At 46.9% G+C, this 25020-nt stretch overlaps 1 protein-coding gene across 1 annotated transcript in view; it reads right to left on the bottom strand.

Moving 5' to 3' along the window:
* Positions 1–25020, bottom strand: part of ercc5 (excision repair cross-complementation group 5) — a 178571-nt gene that overhangs the window by 126599 nt on the left and 26952 nt on the right. Inside the window, exons 3-4 of the mRNA XM_038817949.1 lie at positions 15736–15865; positions 1315–1410 (exon numbers count right to left, since the gene is read on the bottom strand). Of these exons, the coding sequence (XP_038673877.1) occupies positions 1315–1410; positions 15736–15865 (226 nt within the window). The remainder of the gene's footprint in view (positions 1–1314; positions 1411–15735; positions 15866–25020) is intronic.

Below are 25020 nucleotides of genomic sequence, written 5' to 3'. Positions count from 1 at the left end.
CTCCAATAGTGGGACATCTGAAGCTGTGATCTTTGGATACCCCACTTCAAATAAAATTCTTTAGCCACTGGTTTCCTTCCCTGGCAACTGTCGGAGGCAGAGCCAGACCGTTCTCAAACATGGCATTGCAGTTGACCAAGACAAGACACCTCCATAACATCATCCAATTCCATCCTATCTCGGCCCAGATATTTGCAGAGAGTCTTATCTGTGCCTTTGTTACCTCTGGACTTATTCCAATGATCTCCTGGCCAGCAACTTCATCTTCCACCTGATATAAACATATACTCATTCAAAGTTCTTGCCTGGATGTGAACTCTCAACAAATCTCCTTTACCAATCGCCACGGGGTTTTTGCTCACCTAGATTGGCTCCCGTACCAAAAATGAATTAATTTTTAAATCCTCGTCTTTTTTTAAAAATCCCTTCTTGATCTTTCCTATCTCTGTAAACTAACACATTTTTGGTGATTTTTCAATTCGGGCCCCTTGCACACCCCCAATATTAACTGCTTCACCGTTACTATCCGTGCTTTCATCTGCCTTGGTCCCAGATTTCCTCCCCAAGTTCCTCCACCTCTCTTCCCTCCACTTTATGATATTCAAACCTACATTATGATCAAAGAGCTGTCATAATAGCACCTTCTTTAACTCAATAGCAATATTTTACATGGTCAATGCTAAGCAGCTTGACATGTTTGGCTATGTTAAAGACATTGTACAAATGTAGGTTGTTGTCAACGTTCATCTGTATCCTCTCCAAGGTCTTGTGAAATGTCATTGATCTAAAATATTAACTTTACAGCCAGGATTTTCCCTTGAATCTGAATTCAAGGGATGCAAAATTTGGAGACCCAGCAAAATGCCCATTTACTTCTGGTGGGAATTTCCAGTCACACTTGCAATATCTTTCTCTCTCTACAGATGCTATCTGAACTAACGAAAATTTACGGTATTTTATTCTGGATTTCAGATTTCCAACATCTATAGTATTTATTTTTATAAAATCTATGGTGCAGCATGTAGTAGCTGTAAACCAAACTGCATGACGCAGTTCCCTTTTGTATCAATCATTTTGTCAAAGTTTCACTTTTCTGTAATGTACCAGGTAAAAGTAGAACATCAAGGGTCTTGGTTTTCATTCTACTACACAAGAAAAGATTGTTCAAGTATGTGAAAAACTACATGCCACGATACTCTGTCAGAAATTGCCACTGTGACTGAATGTTATATACAAAACAAATAAAATGTGCCTTTAAATTAAGAGAACTGATAGTAACGCTCCATATTGGAAAAATAAAAAGAGTAGCCACACCTTCCTGTTCCACAGGTACTGAATAAGTAATTCCAGCATGAAACTAAAGAGGAAATTCCACATGAAGTCTTGTACTGTGGACGACTGATGCAATACCTGGAAGAAGACAGGAGAGAGAAGAATTAAAGATAAATCAAGATTTTTAAAAATACGTTGTCACTATCCCAAGGTTCTAATTTTAAAAGATGGGATTGAGAAATAATATATCCTTTGAATATTCAATTAATAAAAATGTTCAAAGATTAAATATATAGAGGGCAATATGTATAAAGGTGGGCAGCATTAATAAATCAAAAAAGTTTTATGATAAGCCTCAAGGGGGTCAAAATATTTCCCAGTACAATCATATTCCATATGGTATTCTGTTTGTGCAACATATTAGCAAACCCCACCTCTCCATTCGGTTTCTCTGACCCGAGTCTCCCATCTCGTTCCCTTTCCCCATCAATGGCAGTTGTGCCTTCTGAGAGTAAAGTAGACCAAAGTACCACTTGGAGTGATATCCTTCCTTAACCCCTTCACCAGGCTTTCCTCCTCACACTCTAGCTCTTTGATCAAGTTTTGGTCATATCTCTTAATCTCTTTTTTTTTGGGCTCAATGTCCATGTTCCTCCTGCCTCACAGAAATGTCGGAGGTCATTTTTCAACATTAAAGGCAAGTTGCTGTTGTGTTCTCTAGGGTGTTTTTAAAAAAAATTAGGTCATCTTGTACGGTTGATTACAATTGATGTATCATTTCATAAATTTGCAATGACTAAATCACAATCCTTTACCTTTCAATATCCAATTACGTCATTCAATTCAGATTTTTTCACCTCTGAGATTAGAGTTTGAATCCAGACTAGACTGAGGAAACCAGAAATTTCCTTCCTGCCTGCCATTTGCAAGGAAGTAGTTTGGTCTGTCTCAACTCCAAATAAGCTTATAACTTACCACTAATTACCAGTCTTCCTGAAACAAGGTCAGGATGTCTGATGCAAAATGAAAAAAACCACAAAACCACTTCCATAAAATACATGGTAATGTAAGAAAACAAATCTAGTAACTGTTTCTGATATAAAGCTTTATGCAGCAGTAATTGTGTGGAGAGTGGTGTCTACCTATTCCCCATCAAGATAAAAATTGTTAAAAGAACTTAGAAGTGTCTGGACACTTTTGTGCAGACCACTAATTAAACCGGTGGATTGGGCATTTAATATAGAAATGCTGAATAACATGAAGAAAATGCCTTTCACATCCTCAGGGTATCCTAAATCACTTTACAGTCACTGCAGGCTATCATGGTGGTTGATTTGGGCTCAGCAGAATACACAAATAGCAGTGGGCAGGACTTTCCAGCCCCGGCTGCCTTTGGGATCATCTGGTCCTGCTGAAAGTCAACAGGCTTTTGGTTGGGGCAGCGAATCTCGGTTGACAATCCCGGCCTGCATGTCTGGCAGATTGACCAGTTGCATCAAATTTTCTACTCACTTTCTAGCTTTAGCTGCAGCATAGCGACTAGTAACATAGCCTCATGATTCCCTTTACCATAAAATCCAGGCCATCAGCAATCTTCTTTATTATTAATGTGCAATTTTGGCATTAACCTCTCATGACAGTATGCGTGCAGTTAAATGTGACATTTAGGAATTTTGCGTCAGAAATGCACTACTTCTCCTGCAATTTCTCTACACTGGCACCTCAGAGAGATTTGGCACTGATATACATGGAGCAGCATGACTTTGAAGGAAATCAGTGATAGATACTCATTTTTTTTATAAATTTAGATTACCCAATTATTTTTTCCAATTAAGGGGCAATTTAGCGTGGCCAATCCACCTACTTTGCACATTTTTGGGTTGTGGGGGCGAAACCCACGCAGACATGGGGAGGATAGATACTCATTAAGTACACCAAAGGTTAGGGATAAAAATGAAAAATGCTGCAACTACTCAGTAGGTCTGGCAGTATCTGTGGAGAAAGAAACATAATTCATGTTTCAGGTTGGTGTCCCAAGGAACATGCATTATGAAATGTTAATTCTGTTTCCCTTTCCATAGATTCTGCCAGACCTGCTGAGTATTTAGAGCTTTATTTGCCTTTACAGACATTTAAGGGCAGAATCTTCCCAAAATGCAGATTGTTGGCTCAGGTGTGAAAAACGGTGTGAAGCTCACAGGCTTCACAGCCAGCTTTTTTCACAGTAAGAAGTCTTACAACACCAGGTTAAAGTCCAACAGGTTTGTTTCAAACACGAGCTTTCGGAGCACGGCTCCTTCTTCAGGTCCTGAAGAAGGAGCCGTGCTCCGAAAGCTCGTGTTTGAAACAAACCTGTTGGACTTTAACCTGGTGTTGTAAGACTTCTTACTGTGCTCACCCCAGTCCAACGCCGGCATCTCCACATCATAGCTTTTTTCACTGCATTGAACACGCGGTGTATTTTAAAATGGGAAGAGAGAGTTGCACGTCAGCGGGGGTGGGGGACAGGGCCTAAAGATGCCAGCAAGGTCAGGAATCTCAAGATCGGGGCACCTTTTAAAAACATCTCGCTGATGTCCCACTTAAAAAAAAGTCCCTGTCCCCACTGCACCCCACAGACATCAGGAAACCATCCCCCCCAAAGCAACGGGGGCTTCCTCCCAAAGCAGCAGGGGCACACCATCCCCCCCAAAGCAACGGGGCCCCCCCCCCAAAGCAGCAGGGGCACCCCCCCCATCCACCCCCCCCCCCCCCCCCAAAGCAGCAGGGGCACCCCTCCCCCCCCCCCACGCCATCCCTCCAAAGCATGGGGGCTCCCACTTCACCCCCCCCCCCACACAACACCGACTTCGGGGAACCTCCCCTTTGCCAACTTCGGGGAACGAGCCTCCCCCCCCCCCCCCCCCCCCAAAATACCGACAATCGTGGAACCTCCCCTCCACAATGCCAACAATGGAACACTACCAACCCCCCCCCCCCCCCCGGCATCGGGGCATTTCCCATCCTCCTCTCAAGCATTGGGGCTCCCCCCCCACCCCACACCAACCCCTCACAGGCAAGGGGCTCTCCTCTGTTCCTCTCAACACAGGCATTGGGGCTCTCCCGTCTTCACCCCACAGGTATCTGGAGTCTTACTTCCTCCCCCACTGGCATCGGGGTTCTCCCATCTACCCCACTCACAGGCATCAGAGCTCTTCTTCCCCCCCCCCCCCCCCTCACAGGTATCAGGGCTCTTCCCCCAACCCTCACAGGCATTGGGGCTCTCCCCCTTCACCATACACAGGAAAAACCCCTCCAATGGGACTCCCCAGAGGGCCTGTCCCAGACAGTGCCAACCATGCAGTGTCAGGGCATTTATGTGCTAAATTACAAACATTATTAATAACTAATTCTAACAGATCTGAATAGTGCTAATTATTACTAATGTTGGTACTCATACTCTCCCTCGTACCCAGGTTCACACATCATCATGACTAGATCTGAATGAGTTAAACCCATGAGATTTGGACAGGCTGAGTGAGTGACAAATGCATGGCAGATGCAGTATAATGTGAGATTATCTGCTTCAGTGGCAAAAATAGGAAGGCAGATTATTATTTGAATGGGTGTAAATTGAGAGAGGTGGATACTCAGCGAGACATTGTATCCTTGTGCATCAGTCACTGAAAGTAAGTGCGCAGGTACAGCAGGCAGTAAAGGCGGCAAATGGTATGTTGGCCTTCATAGCGAGAGAATTGGAGTACAGGAATAGGAGTGATTTACTGCAATTGTAAAAGATATTGGTGAGGCCACATCTGGAGTATTGTGTGCAGTTTTGGTGTCCTTATCTGAGAAAGGATGTTCTTGCCATGGAGGGTGTGCATCGAAGGTTTACCAGACTGATTCCTGGGATGGCAGGAGCTCTGGCAGGTCACTGGAGCTCTAGAAGATTGAGGGGGGATCTCATAGGAACTTATAAAATTCTAACTGGCTTAGACATGGCAGATTCAGAAAGAATGTTCCCATTGGTGGGGGAGTCCAGAACTAGGGGTCTAGTTTGAGGATAAGGGTTAAACCTTTCAGGACTGAGGTGAGAATACATTTCTTCACCCAGAGTGGTGAATTTGTGGGATTCACTACCACAAAAAGTAGTTGAGGCCAAAACGTTTGTAATTTCAAGAAGGAATTAGGTATAGCTCTTGGGGCTAAAGGGATCAAGAGATATGGGGGAGAAGGCGGGATCAAGGCATGAATATAATCAGCCATGATAGTAATGAATGGCGGAGCAGGCTCGATGGGCTGAATTGCCTCCTCCCCCTGCTTCTATTGTCTATGTATATTTCTATGAGAAGCTAAATGCCCACCAAATTGGAAGATTTAAATTAGGGAAGCTTTCCATTCAGGGAGCAAGATGCAGTGATAAGTAAAGTTATGTTATGCATTAAAAAATATAAAAACACCGGGCAGAATTCTCCCAAGCCCCCGACGATGGGTTCAATGGCAGGCATGGTGGGAGAATATAGCAGGGGGTCAAAAATTGGTTTCACACCGACGAAAATTTACAGCGAGATCTTCCGATGGTATCCACCATGGCAGGTCAGAAAACCCGCACAGGCCAACGTCAACCTCATTTGCATCTCGTTAATTAGATGTAGATGAAGGTTTGAATCCGCGCACTAAATTCTCTGTAAAACCGGAGGGAAAACACACAGGCATAGAGCAGCACGGTGGCGCAGTGGTTAGCATCGCTGCCTCATGGCGCCAAGGTCCCAGGTTCGATCTCGGCTCTGGGTCACTGTCCAAGGACATTCTCCTCATGTTTGCATCCCCGCAACCCAAACATGTGCAGGGTAGGTGGATTGGCCACGCTAAATTGCCCCTTAATTGGAAAAAAAAAATTGGATACTCTAAATTTATTTTAAAAAAAGAAAACGCACAGGTGTGAAACATTTGGAACAACGTGGCATATACACGTCAGGATTTCTGCCAGTTCCACCTGCCATAAGACTGGCCTGATTGATAACATTGTAAATAGGGCTTGAGCTATGCAATCTGAAAATCGCTTATTGTCACAAGTAGGCTTCAAATGAAGTTACTGTGAAAAGCCCCTAGTCGCTACATTCCAGCGCCTGTTCAGGGAGGCTAGTATGGGAATTGAACCGTGCTGCTGGCCTGACTTGGTCTGCTTTAAAAGCCACCTTTTTTTTTTTTTTTTTTTAAATAATTTTTATTGAAATTTTTCGATACAAACATTTACCCCTACTACATTTTAAATTATAACACAACAAATCCCCCCTGGAAAATCCTCCCCACGCCCTCCCCCGCGCGCACCCCCCCACCCTCCACCCCCCCCCCCCCCCCCCCCCCGCGCTACCAGTCTAGCAACCAAACCGTTTTTCCCTTTCTGCCGATGGCCTCGGGCAGTCATTGCCCGCGCCCCCCCGCTGACGTGCTCCCTTCGTTGCTACCCCCCCCCCCCCCTCCCTTCCCCCCCCCCCTTTCTCCCCGGGTTGCTGCTGTTTCGGCCTCCAGTTCCTATCTCTGATCCAGAAAGTCAAGGAAGGGCTGCCACCGCCGGAAGAACCCCTGTACCGACCCTCTCAGGGCGAATTTGATTCTTTCCAATTGGATGAAGCTTGCCATGTCGTTTAACCAGGTGTTAACACTTGGTGGCCTTGTGTCCCTCCACTGAATCAAGATCCTTCTCCGAGCTACCAAGGACGCAAAGGCCAATATTCCGGCCTCCCCTGCCTCCTGTACTCCTGGCTCCACCCCAACCCCAAAAATCGCTAGCCCCCACCCTGGTTTGACCCTGGTTCCCACCACTCTCGATACCGTCCCCGCCACCCCCTCCCAGAACTCTTCCAGTGCCGGGCACATCCAGAACATATGTACATGGTTCGCAGGGCTTCCCGAACACCTAACACACCTGTCCTCACCCCCGAAGAACCGACTCATCCTAGTCCCCGTCATATGGGCTCTGTGCAGCACCTTAAATTGGATGAGGCCCAACCTTGCGCACGACGACGACGAATTGACCCTCTCTAAGGCATCCGCCCATGTCCCATCTTCTATCTGCTCTCCCAGCTCCGCTTCCCACTTGTCTTTCAGCTCCTCTATCGATACCTCCTCCACCTCCTGCATTATTTTGTAGATGTCCGAGACCTTCCCTTCTCCGACCCAGACCCCTGACAGCACCCTATCACTCACCCCTCTATCGGGAAGCAAGGGAAATCCTTCCACCTGTCGTCTGGCAAATGCCTTCACCTGCAGGTATCTAAACGTGTTCCCCGGGGGGAGCTCAAATTTCTCCTCCAGCTCTCCCAGGCTCGCAAACCTCCCCTCTATGAACATGTCCCTCAGTTGCCTGATGCCCGCCCTGTGCCAGCTCTGGAATCCCCCGCCAGTGTTCCCCGGGACAAATCTGTGGTTCCCTCTCAGTGGCGCCGCCATCAGACCCCCCACTTCCCCCCTGTGTCGCCTCCACTGCCCCCAGATTTTAAGGGTGGCCGCCACTACCGGACTCGTGGTATACCTTGTGGGGCGGAGCGGCCATGGTGCCGTTACTAGCGCCCCCAGGCTTGTATTGCCGCAGGACGCCCTCTCCATACGTTTCCAAGCTGCCCCCTCCCCCTCCATCACCCACTTGCGCACCATCGATGCGTTCGCCGCCCAGTAGTATCCGGAAAGATTGGGTAGCGCTAATCCTCCACTGTCCCTACTCCGTTCCAAGAAAATCCTTCTCACTCTAGGGGTGCCATGTGCCCACACATAGCCCATAATGCTGCTAGTTACCTTCTTGAAGAAGGCCCTGGGGAGAAAGATGGGCAAGCACTGGAACAGAAACAAGAACCTCGGGAGGACCGTCATTTTGACTGACTGCACCCTCCCTGCTAGCGACAGCGGTACCATGTCCCACCTCTTGAACTCCTCCTCCATCTGCTCCACCAGCCTTGAAAAGTTCAGCTTGTGGAGGGTCCCCCAGTTCCTTGCCACCTGCACCCCCAAGTACCTGAAGCTCTTTACTGCTCTCTTAAAGGGGAGCCGCCCAATTCCCTCCCCCTGATCTCCCGGGTGTATCACAAAGACCTCACTTTTATCCACATTTAATTTATATCCCGAAAAGTCCCCAAACTCCGCTAGTATTTCCATTACCTCCGGCATTCCCCCTTCCGGGTCCGCCACATATAACAACAAATCATCCGCATAGAGTGATACCCGATGTTCCTCCCCTCCCCTTGTCAGTCCTCTCCACCCCCCTGAACCCCTCAGTGCCATCGCCAACGGTTCGATCGCTAATGCAAATAGTAAGGGGGATAGGGGGCATCCCTGCCTGGTACCTCGATGGAGCCCAAAATACTCTGACCTCCTCCCGTTTGTAACCACACTCGCCATCGGGGCCGAATACAGCAGCCTCACCCACTTGATAAATCCCTCCCCAAACCCAAACCGTTCCAGCGTCTCCCACAGGTATTCCCACTCCACCCTATCGAATGCCTTCTCCGCATCCAGTGCTACCACTATCTCAGCCTCCCCCTCCACTGCTGGCATCATAATCACATTCAACAGTCTCCGGACATTTGTGTTAAGTTGTCGTCCCTTTACGAACCCCGTCTGGTCCTCATGGATTACCCCTGGCACACAATCCTCTATTCTGGTTGCCAGGACCTTTGCCAACAGTTTGGCATCTACATTCAAGAGGGAGATAGGCCTGTAGGACCCGCACTGTACCGGGTCTTTGTCCCGCTTCAGGATCAAGGAGATCAGGGCCTGTGACATTGTCGGGGGCAGAACCCCCCCCTCTCGCGCCTCATTGAAGGCTCGCACCAGCACTGGACCCACCAAGTCCACATACTTCTTATAAAATTCCACCGGGAACCCATCCGGCCCCGGCGCCTTCCCCGCCTGCATCTGGCCTATCCCTTTAACTAGCTCCTGCAGCTCTATCGGCGCCCCCAGCCCCTCCACCCGTTCCTCCTGGACCTTTGGGAACCTCAATCTATCGAGGAAGTTCTCCATTCCCCCCCTCCTCCTGGGCGGCTCAGACCGGTACAATTCCCTGTAGAAATCCATGAAGACCCCGTTCACCTCTTGCCCCTTCTGCACTACGTTCCCTCCCTTCTCTCTCACTCCCCCAATCTCTCTGGCTGCATCTCGCTTGCGCAGCTGGTGTGCTAGCATCCTGCTCGCCTTTTCCCCGTACTCATAGACCGCGCCCTGTGCCCTTCTCCATTGCGTCTCCGCCTTCCTAGTGGTCAGTAGGTCAAACTGGGCCTGTAAACTGCGCCGCTCCCTCAACAGCCCCTCCTCTGGTGTCTCCGCATATCTCCTGTCCACTTCTATAAGTTCCCCCACCAGTCTCTCCCTCTCCTGCCTCTCCTTCCTTACTCTGTGTGCCCTTATGGAGATCAGCTCTCCTCTGATCACTGCTTTCAGGGCCTCCCAGACTACCCCCACCTTCACCTCGCCCGTGTCGTTCGTGCCCAGATATCTCTCAATGCCCTTCCGGACCCTTCCGCACACCTCATCGTCCGCCAGCAGCCCCACATCCAGGCGCCACAACGGGCGCTGGTCCCGTGCTTCCCCCAGTTCTACCTCTACCCAGTGTGGTGCATGGTCCGAAATCGCAATGGCCGAGTACTCCGTGTCCTGCACTCTCGAAATCAGCCCCCTGCTCAGTACAAAAAAGTCTATTCTGGAGTACACCCTGTGGACGTGGGAGAAAAAAGAATACTCCCTCGCCCTTGGCCTGCCAAATCTCCAAGGGTCTACCCCCCCCATCTGCTCCATGAACCCCCTTAGCACCTCTGCCGCTGCCGGCCTCCTATTCGTCCTGGAACTCGATCTGTCCAGCCCAGGGTCGAGCACTGTATTGAAGTCCCCCCCCATGATCAGGCCCCCTGCCTCCAGACCCGGAATGAGGCCCAACAGGCGCCTCATAAAACCCGCGTCATCCCAATTCGGGGCATACACATTCACCAGCACCACATTCTCTCCCTGCAGCCTACCCTTCACCATCACGTACCTACCCTCCTTATCTGCTACCACCTGCGCCGCCACGAACGACACCCTCTTTCCCACCAAAATCGCCACCCCCCGGTTCTTTGCGTCCAAGCCTGAGTGGAACACCTGTCCCACCCATCCCCTTCTCAGGCGTACCTGGTCTACTACTCTCAAGTGAGTCTCCTGCAACATTGCCACATCCGCCTGCAGTCCCTTTAGGTGTGAAAAAACCCTTGATCTCTTGACCGGCCCATTCAGCCCCCTCACGTTCCAAGTAATCAACCGGGTCGCGGAGCGACCCGTCCCTTTCCCCTGTCTATTAGCCATGTCCTGTCCCCTGTTCGCCCCGGGTCGACCCTCCCCTTCTGACCCGTTCCCCATGGCGATGCCCCCCCCCCCCTCTCTCCTCCCGTTCTTCCCTTCCCGTCCTCGGCCTTTCCAGCAGCAACCCGGTATCCCCCCCTAACCCCCCTTCCCCCCCCCCCCCCCCCCCCTGGCTAGGACCCCTCCTAGCCGCGGTGTATCCACCATCGTACTCCCGAGAGTCAGCTGGTTTTCGCTGACCCGGCTGCCCCTGCCACACTCCGACTCCTCCCGATGTGGGGGGGGAGGGGCCTCCCCCCCCTTGCCATCCCTCTCTGACCCCGCTTCAGCGCGGGAAAAGCCGCCATTGCTGGCCACACCCCACTCTTCTCTCCTCCCCCTTCCTCCGTCCCGCGCGCGGGAAACAGGGGAAAGCCCGCGCTTTCGCCCGGCCACACCCTACCCCGCCATCTTCAATTCCACCCCCGTCCCCATCCAAGCCCATAAAAAAGCCCCCTTAAAACGAGAGGAAGAAAAAAAGAGAAAAAGAAAACACGCATAACCAACTTGCACCCCCCCCGTCCCGCCTCCCCAACTTAACAATATAACAATATAAATAACAAATCTCAAATAAATACATAAATACATAACTATGCCTGCATAACTAAATAACTACCCAATAATAACGTATTTAACCATCACCCTCCATCGAACAGAACAGTAACCATAACCCTTAAAGAACAGATCAAAAAAAACAGTAAAAAAAAAAAAAAAAAGCCCCCCCTACAACAACAATAATTAAGGGAAGTTGGCAACGGGAAGAGACACACAAAAAGGAACAAAGAAACCCCCCATAACACAAGTTTCAAAGAAACCAAACGATCCATCAACTTTAATCAAGTTCCGACCTGGCCTAAGAAAGACATGGGCCACTTGATCAGTCAAGGGTACTCGGGCGGCCTCGACCGCCGGCGTTCCCAAGTTCTAGTTCAGGTCCAGCTTTTCCTCCCGAACAAAAGTCCATGCCTCCTCTGGGGTCTCAAAGTAATGGTGCTGGTCCTTGTAGGTGACCCACAAGCGCGCTGGCTGCAGCATTCCGAACTTGATCCTCTTTGCGTGCAGCACCGCCTTCGTCCGGTTAAACCGGGCCCGCCGCTTTGCCACCTCCGCACTCCAGTCCTGATATATCCGCACCGTCGAATTCTCCCATTTGCTGCTTTTCTCCCTCTTGGCCCACCTCAGCACTTTCTCCCGATCACAGAAACGCTGGAATCGCACCAGCACCGCCCTCGGGGGCTCGTTTGCCCTAGGCCGCCTAGCCATGACCCGATATGCTTCTTCCAGCTCCAGGGGCGATGGACCGGCCCCCTCTCCCATCAGGGAGCTCAGCATCTCCGCTACATATTTCGGGAGATCAGGCCCCTCCAGGCCTTCTGCTAGGCCCAGGATCCTCAAGTTCTTCCGCCTCATTCGAGTGTCCAGCTCCTCAAAGCGGCTCTGCCATTTCAGGTGGAGTGCCTCGTGCACCTCCACCTTTCCCACGAGGACCGTGGCCTCCTCCTCCCTTGCAGTCATCTCCTGCTGCAGCTCTCTTATCGACGCCTCTTGGGTCGCCTGGGCCCCCATCAGCCTTGTGGTCGTCGCGTTCATAGACTCTAAGAGTTCCACTTTCAGCTCCGTAAAACACCGGAGGAGAGCGGCCTGATGCTCCTCCGCCCATTTTCTCCAATCTTCTAGTGCGCCACCGGCCGCCATTTTGGTCCTCTTCCCCCGCTTTTTTCGGGGAGCTGCTGCCGCTTTTTTTGTCGCCCCACTCCGAGTACCGACCATAAAGTTAGTCTCACTCTCCTCAGGGAGCCTTCCCCCACCGGGATTCGTCTTTACAGTACCGTCGGGGCCCTCCAATCGGCCCTTAAACACCTTTGTCGCAGGAGCTGCCAAATGTGCGACTTAGCTGGTCATAGCCGCAACCGGAAGTCAAAAGCCACCTTTTTAACCCCGTGCTAAACCAGCCCATCTTGATGCTGAAATAGGATGCATCAAAACCATCCTGCAGGATATTGGCTACGCTGATAAGATCATTGCTTACTGCATATCGCGCAGACTATGAATGGACCTAGAAATGTCTACCTCAGATTATCCTGGACTTGCAAGGTGTCTCAAAAAATTGAGCAACTGGTGAAACTAGCCATTCATGCTGTTACTATGCAGTAGCAACGTAAGTGGTATTCTCCATTAACGACATGCTAGTCAAGCCAATAAGATGTTCTGCCACCATGAGTTATAATGCCACATATGTAGGCCATATATCATAATTTCTGGCAGATCGTATCAAATAGCTTGTCTTCAGCTGTTCGTAACAGTCAAAACGCAAACTATATCCAACTAACCTGTGTCTGCAAAACTCAAAACCGTGTCCAACATTAGATGTGTTTCCACGATTGTAAAACACATGCTGAAAAATCCTGATTGTGCTAAGAATTATATTGACAATCAATTTAAGATTATCAGTCAGGCTAGTAGTGTGGCTCACATACCTGTGCCAGAAGCTACGTATATTTATACACAGGGCCCTGATCCTTGCAGAGAGAAGGAGCATGTATGCATTGCACCTTTCTCAACTAAACAAAAGCTTGGGAATCAGCCATTCCCTAGTTCATTCCCCATGGCAATGCCTTGTCCAGAGTCAACCTGCCTGGTTTGAATTTAAACAAAATTGGCAGTTAACTGTTCCCTGGTGCATTCTCCACAGCAATACCTCTACCAATCAGGATCCACTTGCCAACCAATCAGCACTCTCTTGTGCAGCATAAATTGTTGTTCCCTATACAAATGGTATTCTTGCAAATCTGTCCTGATGAGTGCAAAACAAAAAGCTTCGACAGCATGTCTCTTTATACAGCATTATTCAAGTTCTGTATTACCAAATGAATATGTGCTACATTAAAGTGAGACATATTTTGGATTGGACATTTAGTTTGTACCCTGCCTGCCTTTTAAAATGACATTACTCAATATACAGGAAGCTCCCACTTTTGTGCTACCCACATTGAGCCCTCCACCAATGTCACCAAAAAGCTGATTAGTTAACCATTCACTCATTTGCTATTTGTGGGATCATGTGCTATTTGAATTTTGGCTGTATTTTCCTACACATAATTAACTACACTTTAAAAACAAATTGTCGCCTGTGATGCACTTTGGCACAGAGAATAGACGGCATTATGCAAACACCATATCTTTCTCTGTATCTGTAACAAAAATCAGAAGCAATTAGACACGAGAGAGATACTTATAAATATAGAACAATAGAAACACAGAACTTAACCAACTCCTAGACATAGAATTTTTCTGTTTTTGATTAAAAGTGCTTAAGACTTTTAATCAAAAACAGAATTTATTATACTAATTTAGTTAACATTTAGAGAAAAAAACCTTCTTTCATCAACCTGTACAGAACAAAACCAGTTCAAACTCAAAACGGAAGTAAAACCAATTCCCAGAGCCTCTGCCCAGCTCCACCCACACAATGACATCACGGAAGCCATGTGAGAAGACAAAAACAATTCTCAAAGGGACACTCCCATGACAACATGAATTACAAAGTACGCCTTAAACTACAAAAACCTCCTTTTATGCACACAAGATGACGGTGGTCAAATGCGCGCATTCCGATCTGAACCCAAGTTAGTGTCTGTGGATCTGTCCTCAGAATTCCCCCAGATGATGATCACATGAAGATTTCCAAACCCCACTCCCAAAAATACACTTTAAAATCTTCTCTCATGCTTCACCTTAGCGGTTTGCATTCAGAAATCCAGACTAGATTTTTCAAATGACACTTTTAAACAAAGCCTCTTCTCCACTTTTTTTTCTTATAAATTTAAAGTACCCAATTAATTTTTTCCAATTAAGGGGCAATTTAGTGTGGCCAATCCACCTAGCCTGCACATCTTTGGGTTGTGGGAGTGAAACCCACACAAATATGGGGAGAATATGCAAACTCCACACGGACAGTGACCAGAACCGGGATCGAACCTGGGACCTCGACGCTGTGAGGCAGCAATGCTAACCACCGCTTTTAACAGTGAATCGAAGTCCAGGATTTTACGCCACCACGTTATGATTTTTGTCTTGACTTATGTGCAAGCTGCTCAAAATTCCTTTAACTCACAATTCCCAGAGTGTATTAAAATGGCATCAGATGTTTGATTTACCTTTGAAGGCTGCTGTCCCACTTTAATTTTGGTTATTGCAATTGTCTCTAACTCAGCACACTTTGTTTACTCTTCCTTGAGTTCTCCTGAACAAACATCGGTATTTGTTCACTTAACTCCAGACTTCTTGAACACCTCTCTTCATTTTCTCGTTTCCTTAATGAGCTGGACTTCAGATTTCCGGGATCAATTTTCTTAACCATCACTTCATATGTGACTTTTTTTCTAGCAAGGTTGAGAAGATTTTCCCTCTTTAACTTTCTAAAACCAACTGCTTCTAGCAGATCTCTCTCACTACCTATCTCCAACTGGAATCAAATTAGCTAAATTAAGCTTCCATACAAGGCCTCAGCTTCTAAGCAACCATGCTATTTATTCTCCATGCCCCAGCCCTCTCTAAACACAATCGAAACACAGTTAGAACTTAACCAACTCCTAGACATACAAACACTTCTGTCCAGAATTAATCAAAGTATAGGTTTTACCCTTCCAGGCCACAGAAACATTACATTAAACACACTTAAAACTATACCTATTTTCTAATATTTACCAATATTAATCCCTTAAAACTACCTTTGCTTTCCTCACACTATCATAATTGTCGCAAACAGATCAGGAAAAATTGTTGGTATCCTAATGATTTGCGATGAAAATAAGAAATTATAGCATATGTTTTAAAAAACTGGGGTACAATGCTACGTTTAAAAAGATACACCAGAAGAAACTACTCCATATTCACATACTTGTAAAGGAACTGTTATTCTTTGATATTTTGGAATTTTAAAATTTTACAACAACTTTCCTTTATGTCGTGAAGTGTCCCAGCACTACAAGAACTCTGGATAAATATAACACAAAGTATTTACACATACAGATAAGCTTTACCATTTAAGCATGCAATACCCAAGTCCCAATTCAAATAATGAATTCGGAATCCATAAAAATTGAAAGAAATACTGACCACCTCCTAAGATCCAAAACCTTGCGCTGTTTCATTTCTTCCAAAACCGCATATGGAGAGGAATCATTGTTTTTTTTGTTGTGTTTCTCCAATGGTTTCATCTTCTTTGTATTTTGTTTCTTTAAGCTACCTGCAAAGAAACAAAATTCTTTTTCATGGCTGTAACAAAGGCACTGAACTGAAATTTAAAGCCTTAGCCAGCCAAGCATCCAACAGCAGATGGGACATGGATTGTAATGGAAACCATTATTATAAAAACATGCATTGTATTAAAATCAAGGGGCAAACCAATCAGATACTATATTTATAAAATGTAATCTTACCGTACAATTTTTAAAAAATAATTAAACTTTAGTGGAAGGGGGCTGTTGCATCACTTCTAACGTTATATAACATTTGCATTCAGTTGATTTAATATTGCTAATATATCCCTCAGGGAATTTGCCATTAAAAACTGTCTCACTCAAAAAGAAAGTAGTGAGTGTTGAAATAAAATGGTGAATAGCAGACAAGGGTTACTTTAATAAAAGGGAAGGTAGTCCGACACGTTTCTTAAAAGTCTTTTTATTCAGCAATAATATTTCCTGTACGAGGCCCGGTTACACCTCACCGTGTCTTCTCTCCTTTCTAATCGGCTCTACAATGGCCAAGCTTTTATACTGGCAGCACAATAGCACAAGTGGATAGCACTGTGGTTTCACTGCACCAGGATCGCAGATTCTATTCCCTGCTGGGTCACTGTGCGGAGTCTGCACCTTCTTCCCGTGTTTGCGTGGGTTTCCTCCAGGTGCTCCGGTTTCCTCTCAGTCCAAAGACATGCAGATTAGGTGGATTGGCCATGATAAATTGCCCTTAGTGACCAAAAAAGGTTAGAAGGATAGGGTGGAAGGGAGGGCTTAAGTGGGTCAGTGCAGACTTGATGGGCCGAATGGCCTCCTTCTGCACTGTATGTTCTAAATTAGAGCTGAGTAAGCTACCCCGCCCACATCAGGGGAGCTCACAGTTCCAATGAGCATGGGGAAACAATCATCACCAGCTGGATGAGTCATGTGCAGGTTATCACACCTGTCGCCCTCAAGTCAGACGACAAAAACCGGTGCAAACCTGCAGCAGCCGGACGGCAAAGAAAAAAACAAAGTGTTTCATATAACAAGGCGGTACTGAATGTGGCAGCAGGAAAGGCTAGCGTGTACGATCATTATGTCTGGGCCGTAACCACCACTAGTCACACAGGGGACAAAGTCGCCAGCAGCCGAACCTGGGATAGCGCACGTCAGCTGTATCTGACCCATCAACCCAAGATCCAATCGGTGCGGCAATCATTCCAGCTACAGAGGGACCAGGTGGAGGATGGCAACTGACGACGTCCAGCTCTACAACCTGTATCACCCGAACATCTGGAATAACGTTAGTGTGGGAAAAGGGGACTAACAGCGTATTCTGAGACACCAGAGGAGCTGTTACCTGGATGTTCTTCCTGTACATTTCAGTTACATAAAACAGCAGGCTCCCTCGCACACCATCACAGCAGGAGCAACATTCCTGTATGGAACGCCCAGCCAACCCAGCGGCAACAGAGTCAGCAACATGTGCAGCCGCATATCGCATCTGCATCCGCAGTGAACAAACCCACCAGTGTCTCTAGTCATCGACTATTAGCCACAGGCAACAGTCAGCTCTCGGACAGAACCACTGTAGCACAACCCACCGACCAACCGTGCGGAATAGTCCAAGCAACAAAACGACACACTCACACTCGAACAAGCTTTCAACAGGGCAGCATCAAACTCAAAAATGAACACCCTGATGAACCACTTTGCCGCAGCAAATATTTTCAGGGAGGTAGCTCATCCAAACAGGAAGCACACCGATAGCAGCACCAATTCACCCTCAGTTTAACAAAGCGAGCGGTGTCCGATGAGTTTCTTAAGTCTTTTTATTCAGCAAGAACATTACTTCCACGAGGCCTGGAACACCTCACCGGCTCCTCTCTCTATTATCTACTGATGAGCGGTGCAGCAGTTGTGGCGCTCTCGGGGGTTAATGTACGAATATGGGGAGAAGGCCGGTTGTCTCTTGGCTGGTCAGCTGAGACGGAGTCTGGGGGTGCACTGGTATCTGCACTGGATAAAGCTAATGGGGTGTTTGAGGTGTACGATAAGAATCTATATAGTTCGGAGCCGCCTCCTGGGGAGGAGTCGGATATGGTGGAGTTTCGGGAGGTGTTGGAGTGTCCTAAGGTGGAGGAGGAGGATCGAGAAGAGCTGTAGATGCCGTTGGGGATGGAGGAAGTCCAAACAGCTACTGGGCGGATGCAGATGGGAAAGACGCCGGGGTCGGACGGATTCCTAGTGGAATTTTAGAAAAGGTTTGCGGATCGATTGTTGCCATTATTGGTGGAGATGTTTGAGGATTTGGTAGCACAAGGGTCTCTTCAGGAGACAATGCATCAATTTCACTTTTGCTAAAGAAGGATAAGGATCGGGTAGAGTGTGGGTCATATCGCCCGATTTCCTTACTGAATGTGGATTGCAGTTGGAGGAAGCCTCCCTCAGGTTATTGGAGAGGGTCAGAAGTGGTTTATGAAGGGTTGGCTTTGTCGTCTAATGTGAGGCGGCTTTTAAACATCGTCCTGTCCCTGGCGGAAGGGCGACAGCAGGAGGATATTGTGGCATTGGCTGCCGAGAAGGCTATTGATAGGGTAGATTGGGGGTATTAGTTTTGAGGTATTGAAATGGTTAGGGATGGGGCCTAAACTTGTGTTGTGTTGTGGGTTCATAGAATCATAGAATTTATGGTGCAAAAGGAGGTAACTTGGCCCATTGAGTCCACACCATCCATTGAAAAGAGCATCCTATTTAAGCCCACGCCTCCACCCTATCCCTGTAACCCAGTAACCCCACCGAACCATTTGGACATTCAGGGGCAATTTTGCATGGCCAATCCACCTAACCTGCACGTCTTAGGACTGTGGGAGAAAACCGAAGCACCCGGAGTAAACACGCAGACACGGAGAGAAAAAGTGCAAACTCCACATAGTCACCCCAGGCCAGAATTTAAACTGGGTCCCTGGAGTTGTGAGGCAGCAGTGCCAACCATTGTGCCACCAAGCCACCCAACCATTCAGTTACATGGTGCGCCCAAGGCTAGCGTCTGTACAAATAATGTGAATTTGAGATATTTTGAGCTGCAAAGGGAATAAGGCAGGGGTGGAACACAGGGTGTCCTTGTACTCTGATGAGCTTCTCCCGTACGTGATGGATCTGATTCTCACAATGGGTGATATCATGGTGCTGCTGAAGCATTTGGGGGCTTTTTCAAGGTATAAACTGAACTGGGGGAAAGGCGAGTGTTTTCTGGTCATTCCACCTGGGAGGGGTATCATTTGTTTAACGGCTCTCATTTTAGGTACTTGGGTGTGTAGGTAGCTCAGGATCGGGCCTGTCTGCAAATTGAATTTTACGAGCTTGGTGAGTCGGGTCAAAGTTGACTTGGAGGTGGGATAGTCTTCCTCTGCCCTTGGCAGGCAGAATTCAACTGGTGAAGATTAAAGTTTTACCATGTTTCTATTTCTGTTCCAGTGTTTGCCGATTTATCTTCCAAAATCCTTTTTTGAGAGAGTGGAGATGTTGATTTTGTCTTTTATTTGGACCGGTAAAGTAGCTAGGATTGGGAGGATGGTCCTTCAGAGCGATCAGCAGTCAGGGGGCTTGGCAGAGCTGAAGTTGATATATTATCACTGGGCAACAAATGCAGAGAATGTACTGGGGTGGTATGAGGATCCTGGGGCTGTATGGATGCGGTGGAGTCGGGGTCATGGAGGAGGTTGGGGTTAGGGTCTTTAGTATGGCCACACTGCCCTTTCATCTGGGAAAATATTCAGCCAACTCGGTGGTGGTCTCTACGCTGAAGAAATGGAGACAATTTAGAATGAACCTCAAGTTGGGGGCGGTACTGAAGCTGGCGCCAATTTGCGCGAACTACATGTTTGAGCCGACGAGCCTGGATGCCAGGTTTAAGGAATGGGAGGAGAAAGGGGTGGGAGGGATGAGGAATTTGTTTTTGGAGGGATGATTTGCAAACCTGGAGGAGTTGTCAGAAAAATGTTGGGTTTCACAGGGGGATACATTTGGATGTCTACAGGTTCACAATTTCACAAAAAAGATCTTTCCGACATTCCCTGTGGTGCCACCGTCCTCGTTGTTGGAGAGGGTTCTGTCCCTGGCTGGAATGGAGGAGGGGATTTATGGTGGAATTATGGTGGAGGACGCAGTGGCGATTTTGGAGGGGAGGGGGGGAGGGGGGGTAGAAAAGCCAAGTTTGAGGAGGTTGGGTTGTATTTGGAGGAAGGGGTGTGGTGTGAGGCCCTGCGGAGGGTGAATGCAACGAATTTATGTGCAAGATTAGGGCTGATACAGTTAAAGATAGTGCATAGGGACCACTTGAAAAAGTGTAGGATGAGCAGGTTGTTTGCGGGAGTGGAGGACGAGTGCGAGCATTGTAAGGGGTGGCATGGTACCACAGTGGTTAGCACTGTTGCTTCATAGCACCAGGGTCCCAGGTTTGATTCCCCACTTGGGTCACTGTCTGTTCGGAGTCCTCACGTTCTCCCCGTGTCTGCGAAGATTTCCTCCGGGTGTTCCGGTTTCCTCCCGTAGTCAAAAATGTGCCATTTCGTGGGTTGCCATTATAAATTGCCCTTAATGTCCAAAATGGTTAGGTGGGGTTACTGGGTTACAGGGATAGGGTGGAGGTGTGGGCTTAAGTAGGGTTCTCTTTCCAAGAGCTGGTGTAGACTTGAAGGGCCGAATGGTCTCCTTCTGCACTGTAAATTCTATGTAAAGAGGGGTCAGGTGAATTATGTGCACATGTTCTGGTCGTATCCTTAACTCACGAGGTTCTGGGTCTCCTGTTTCTGGTGAAGGTTTTTTTGGTTCAGGATTACAGGGAAAGGTGAAATCCGGGTGGTTTGTTATTGTTTTGTTATGTATAAAATTTAAAAAGCTGAATAAAAATATATTTCTTAAAAATTATACTTCTCAGATCTAATGAAAACTCACAAACAAGACATTACTTGCGCAAAAGAATTTGAGCTCTGTAGCCGTGGTACAGAATAGAGTTAGGATATCTTCAACAGCTGTATGAAACAGTTGGATTTTTCACCCATTAAACAATTGTGTTTCTTATTATTTTAGAGATTTTTAAAATTTAGGATCATGACTTGTCTTCACTTTATATCTCGTTACCCTAGTTTCTCAGCTGGAAAGACAACTGTGTCTCAGTGAGTTGATAGGTGACCCTTCTTTCCATTACAATAAATGGGTGTGTGTGTGTAGTTTTTCTCCCTCAGCAGCATATGCTAGACTGGGAAATTAATGGTGTAAATTCACTTTTCACCAATTAAAGACATTACACGCTTAAGGTTTCAACAGACTACACAACCATTGCACCGGCTCGATCATTTCCCGCCCCCATCACCACCAAACCCTGTACTCATTCCTGTTTTAATTTATTTTGATCGCCATTACAATCAACAAAGTTCATGCAATCTTCATGCAAGGAAAACGTGAAACAAGTGGACAAGAGTGAAAAGAGGATACCAAACACAAAATGACACAGCACAGAAGAAAGATAACTACTCAAAAACAGCACGATCAAGGTCCTTCGAACTTTACTATAAAGCTTGTTAATTAATGATTACTGTTGACTAACAAGGCTGCAAAGTATAATTAAGTTTCGTGGAGAATGAAGTCTGGACATCACATCTGGAAACAATTGAGGAAACGACTTTGATACTGAAGTTGAAGTTAGAACACAGGATTCTGCCTTGTTCTATGCCTTTTATTATGATCCCCATAGAGACTAGTAACTTTTAAAAATAAATACCAGTTAATAGCCGAAAGGATACCACAACTGATTTCATGTTAAGACCTTTACTGTAACAGACTAAAAACACGTTTGACTAACAGCATTTACAACTGAAAAATCCACTTCACAAGCATACTTCACACTGTTGCTTAAACAGACATTCAATTTTCTCAGAATTAGTCCAAAGTGATTCTGAGCTCACGAGGGTTGACTTCCGTTCTTTTCCTTTCCCATTCTGGTAACTTTAACACCAAAAATGTATTTTCTGGTGAGGGCTCTCCCTCTAACGCAAACAGAGCAAATCTTCCAGCCTCATTTTAAATCCTCACAAATTTGGTCATACGAGCTCAAGCTCCCACCCATATCCCTGCATGATGAACCGGCTTATCAGTCAGCAACCTAACCCTATTTGTTTCCATATAATTCCAATGCAAAACATAATATTCTTATAAGCCACATCTTTGTAAACTTTTATTTTTTCAGGCTCAGCTACTGACCAAAATAAAACAGTAATTTCACTTCAGAAATGTACAATATCTTCAGGCTGTTGTATTTCTCAGCAACAATGCTAAAAATGCATAATTGTGATATTGTAAAATAGTTTTATTCTCCATTTTCACATTTTCTCCAGAATTTACACCCCACCCACAAGCAGTAAATGGTAACAAATACAAAGTCGATTTCCTTATCAACAACAATTATCCCATCCTCCCACCACCCCAAGCAACGATCCACCTGACAATATAAGCATCAAATAGATCAAACCCTCCCACGGTGGGACAAACAAAGGAGAAATAAAAGAGAAAGGAATTAGGAATCGCCTATGGTCACCATTAACCTATAGAGTCCGTCCCACCCCACCCCTAACATTCAATGCCATCCAATCCCTGAAAGAGTACCATAAATGCCACCCATGCATTGCAAGCACCCCCACCCCTCCCCGGCTCCTCCCCATCACTTTCTCTTACAAAAATCCTCCCCCCAACCCCTGTTCCTTCCCCACATCTTTCCAGCCTGGCTAGACTCATCGGGACCTATTCTGCCAGGCTCTGATGGTCGCAGCCCCTACCTCACCTCACTCCCGTTCACTGGCCGGCTTAAATCGGCCAGAATGGGGCCCCCGCCCGGGTCTCTTTCCCCCTTGCCTGGCCTCAGGAAAACCAAGAAATCCCCTTTAGCACACAAACCCCACATACACACCCAAGCTCCAAAGATCCATCATTGCAAGTGAAAGTCGTCTCTCTTCCCTTGTCCAAGTATATACAACACTGGCTCATTTAGCACATACACCCGCCGCAGTGAAAAAATATAGCTACACGAGGCTGCATCGGTACATGACCACTTCTCAATTCAGCCACAGTCCTTCTGCCTTCGCAAACTCCCCCTCTGCTTCTGCCATCCTGAAATAAAAGTCCTTGGGTTTGTAGGTCACCCTCAACTTAGCTGGGTATACTATGCCGCACCGCACCTTACTGATGCACAGCGCCTTCTTCACCCGGCTGAAGGCAGCCCATCTCCTCGCCAGCTCCACCGTAAAGTACCGATATATGCGTATACGAGCTCCAGCCCACTGCACCACCCGCTTCTGCTTTGCCCAGCACAGGACCTTCTCCTACACACTGTACCCATGAAAACACAGAGTCACTACTCTTGGCAGCTCACTCTCCTTTGGTACAGGCCTCCATGACCGATGAGCCAAATCCAGTTCAAATCGAGAGGGATCATCACCCTCCCCCAATAGCTTCGTCAGCATAGTGGCAAAATACTCAGTCGGCCTCGGGCCTTCCACACCTTCAGGAAGACCCACAATCCTCAGATTCTGTCGCCATGATCTGTTTTCCAAGTCGTCCATTTTAGCTCGCAGACTCTCTTTGATCTCTATCACCTTCCACATCTCCTTCCCCATCGAGATATGTTGATCGCTGTGCTACAACAATGTCTCTTCTACTTCCTTCAGCGCCTCGCCTTGCTCCCGTACCTCTGCCACTGCGCTCAATACCGCCGCCCTCACCGGGGCAATCGCCGCCTCCACTAGCACTTTCAATACCGCCCCCATCTCCTTCCTCATCGCCTCTTATGCGTTTTGTGAACTACCTTTCGAGTTCCGCGGCCATCACCTTAGTCATTTCTTCAGCCGTGGGCAATGCGGCCTCCCCTGGTGCCCCAGCCTCCATTTTTCTTGCCATCCCGGTGGTGACCTTTCCCCTCCCCAACAGACTTTCAGCTGCTTTTTTCACGCCCGTTTTTTAAACTTGTTCTCGACATCTTCCTTCACTATGCCTTCTCCCTGCTTTTGCCGCCTTGGTTACCTCTGGGACCGGCCGTTAGACCCCGAAAATGCCGTTCCCGAGTGGGAGCCCTCCAATGTGCGGCTGCCTCCCACCTGCCGTCACGGAAGTCCCATAATTTGAAGCTTACAACCATAGCGTATGTTGGAAATGAAAAACATTTGTTACTTACCAAGACATTCCTAAAGGATGCTATAATAGTATCGGGATATGGAACTAAATGTTTACTACTAAAGGAATTGATGGCAATGTGACAGGAATTTAACTACAATGAAAAATGTGTGATGAATGTAGGAATTTCAGATCTATTGTATTACATAAAACTGGTTAAGTAAGGGTTAAAAGCCAGGGATAGAATGTGATTGCTGCAGTCATGTTTTTAAAAAATTCCGCTTCCAAAGGCAGCAGGCTTTTTGGAGACAGAGGTGCAATTAAAGCATCATAAAATTTGAGCTAATGTAAATTGTTTATATAAATAAGGTTCTTTGTGCAGTAGATAATTAGAGACATTGTGTTTAGTTTTACGAAGATGATGCAGATAATGGGAGAAGCCAGGGGCTGAAGAAGTCAAATGTTGAGTTTTCAGTTTTGAATTTCAGTTAAAGATTTGACTGTGGACAGACCAGCAGATACTCTTAAAAACAGTGAGTTTTGATTGGTCTGTGAACAGGAGAAGTTTCTCTAAAAACAGTGAGTTAAAGACTTGTCTGTGAACTGGACCGGAGCAGTGTCTCAAAGACTGGCAAGTTAAACAGTAGTTTGACAGTAGCAAGAATCTGCAAGCTGGATCCTGGAGGATCTCTCTTTCTTAAAGCAGGGTATCCAAGACATCTTTATTAAGCAAGTATTCCTGGGTTTGCTAACTGTATTTGAAAGTGGATTTGACCTGATATGGGTGTTGTTTGAGTGTAGATAAAGATAGCAGTTAGGATTTATTGTTTCATCGTATTGTCAAGCATTGTTTAATGGGTAATTGTAAGCTGTTTTCTTGTACGAGGTAAACATTATTTTAATACTGTGTTGGTATATCATATCCCTGTTTGTACATGGAATCACTCCTGGAGTGAAGTATCCTTTTCTCAGTCTTACAAATTAAATAAAATACTGTAGTTTCTGTCCAATGTCCTAA

This window comes from Scyliorhinus canicula, chromosome 14 (genome assembly GCF_902713615.1).
Source record: "Scyliorhinus canicula chromosome 14, sScyCan1.1, whole genome shotgun sequence".
Taxonomy (NCBI): Eukaryota; Metazoa; Chordata; class Chondrichthyes; order Carcharhiniformes; family Scyliorhinidae; genus Scyliorhinus; species Scyliorhinus canicula.
Note: the sequence above shows the minus strand (reverse complement) of the source record. Positions and strands in the feature narration are given on the sequence as shown.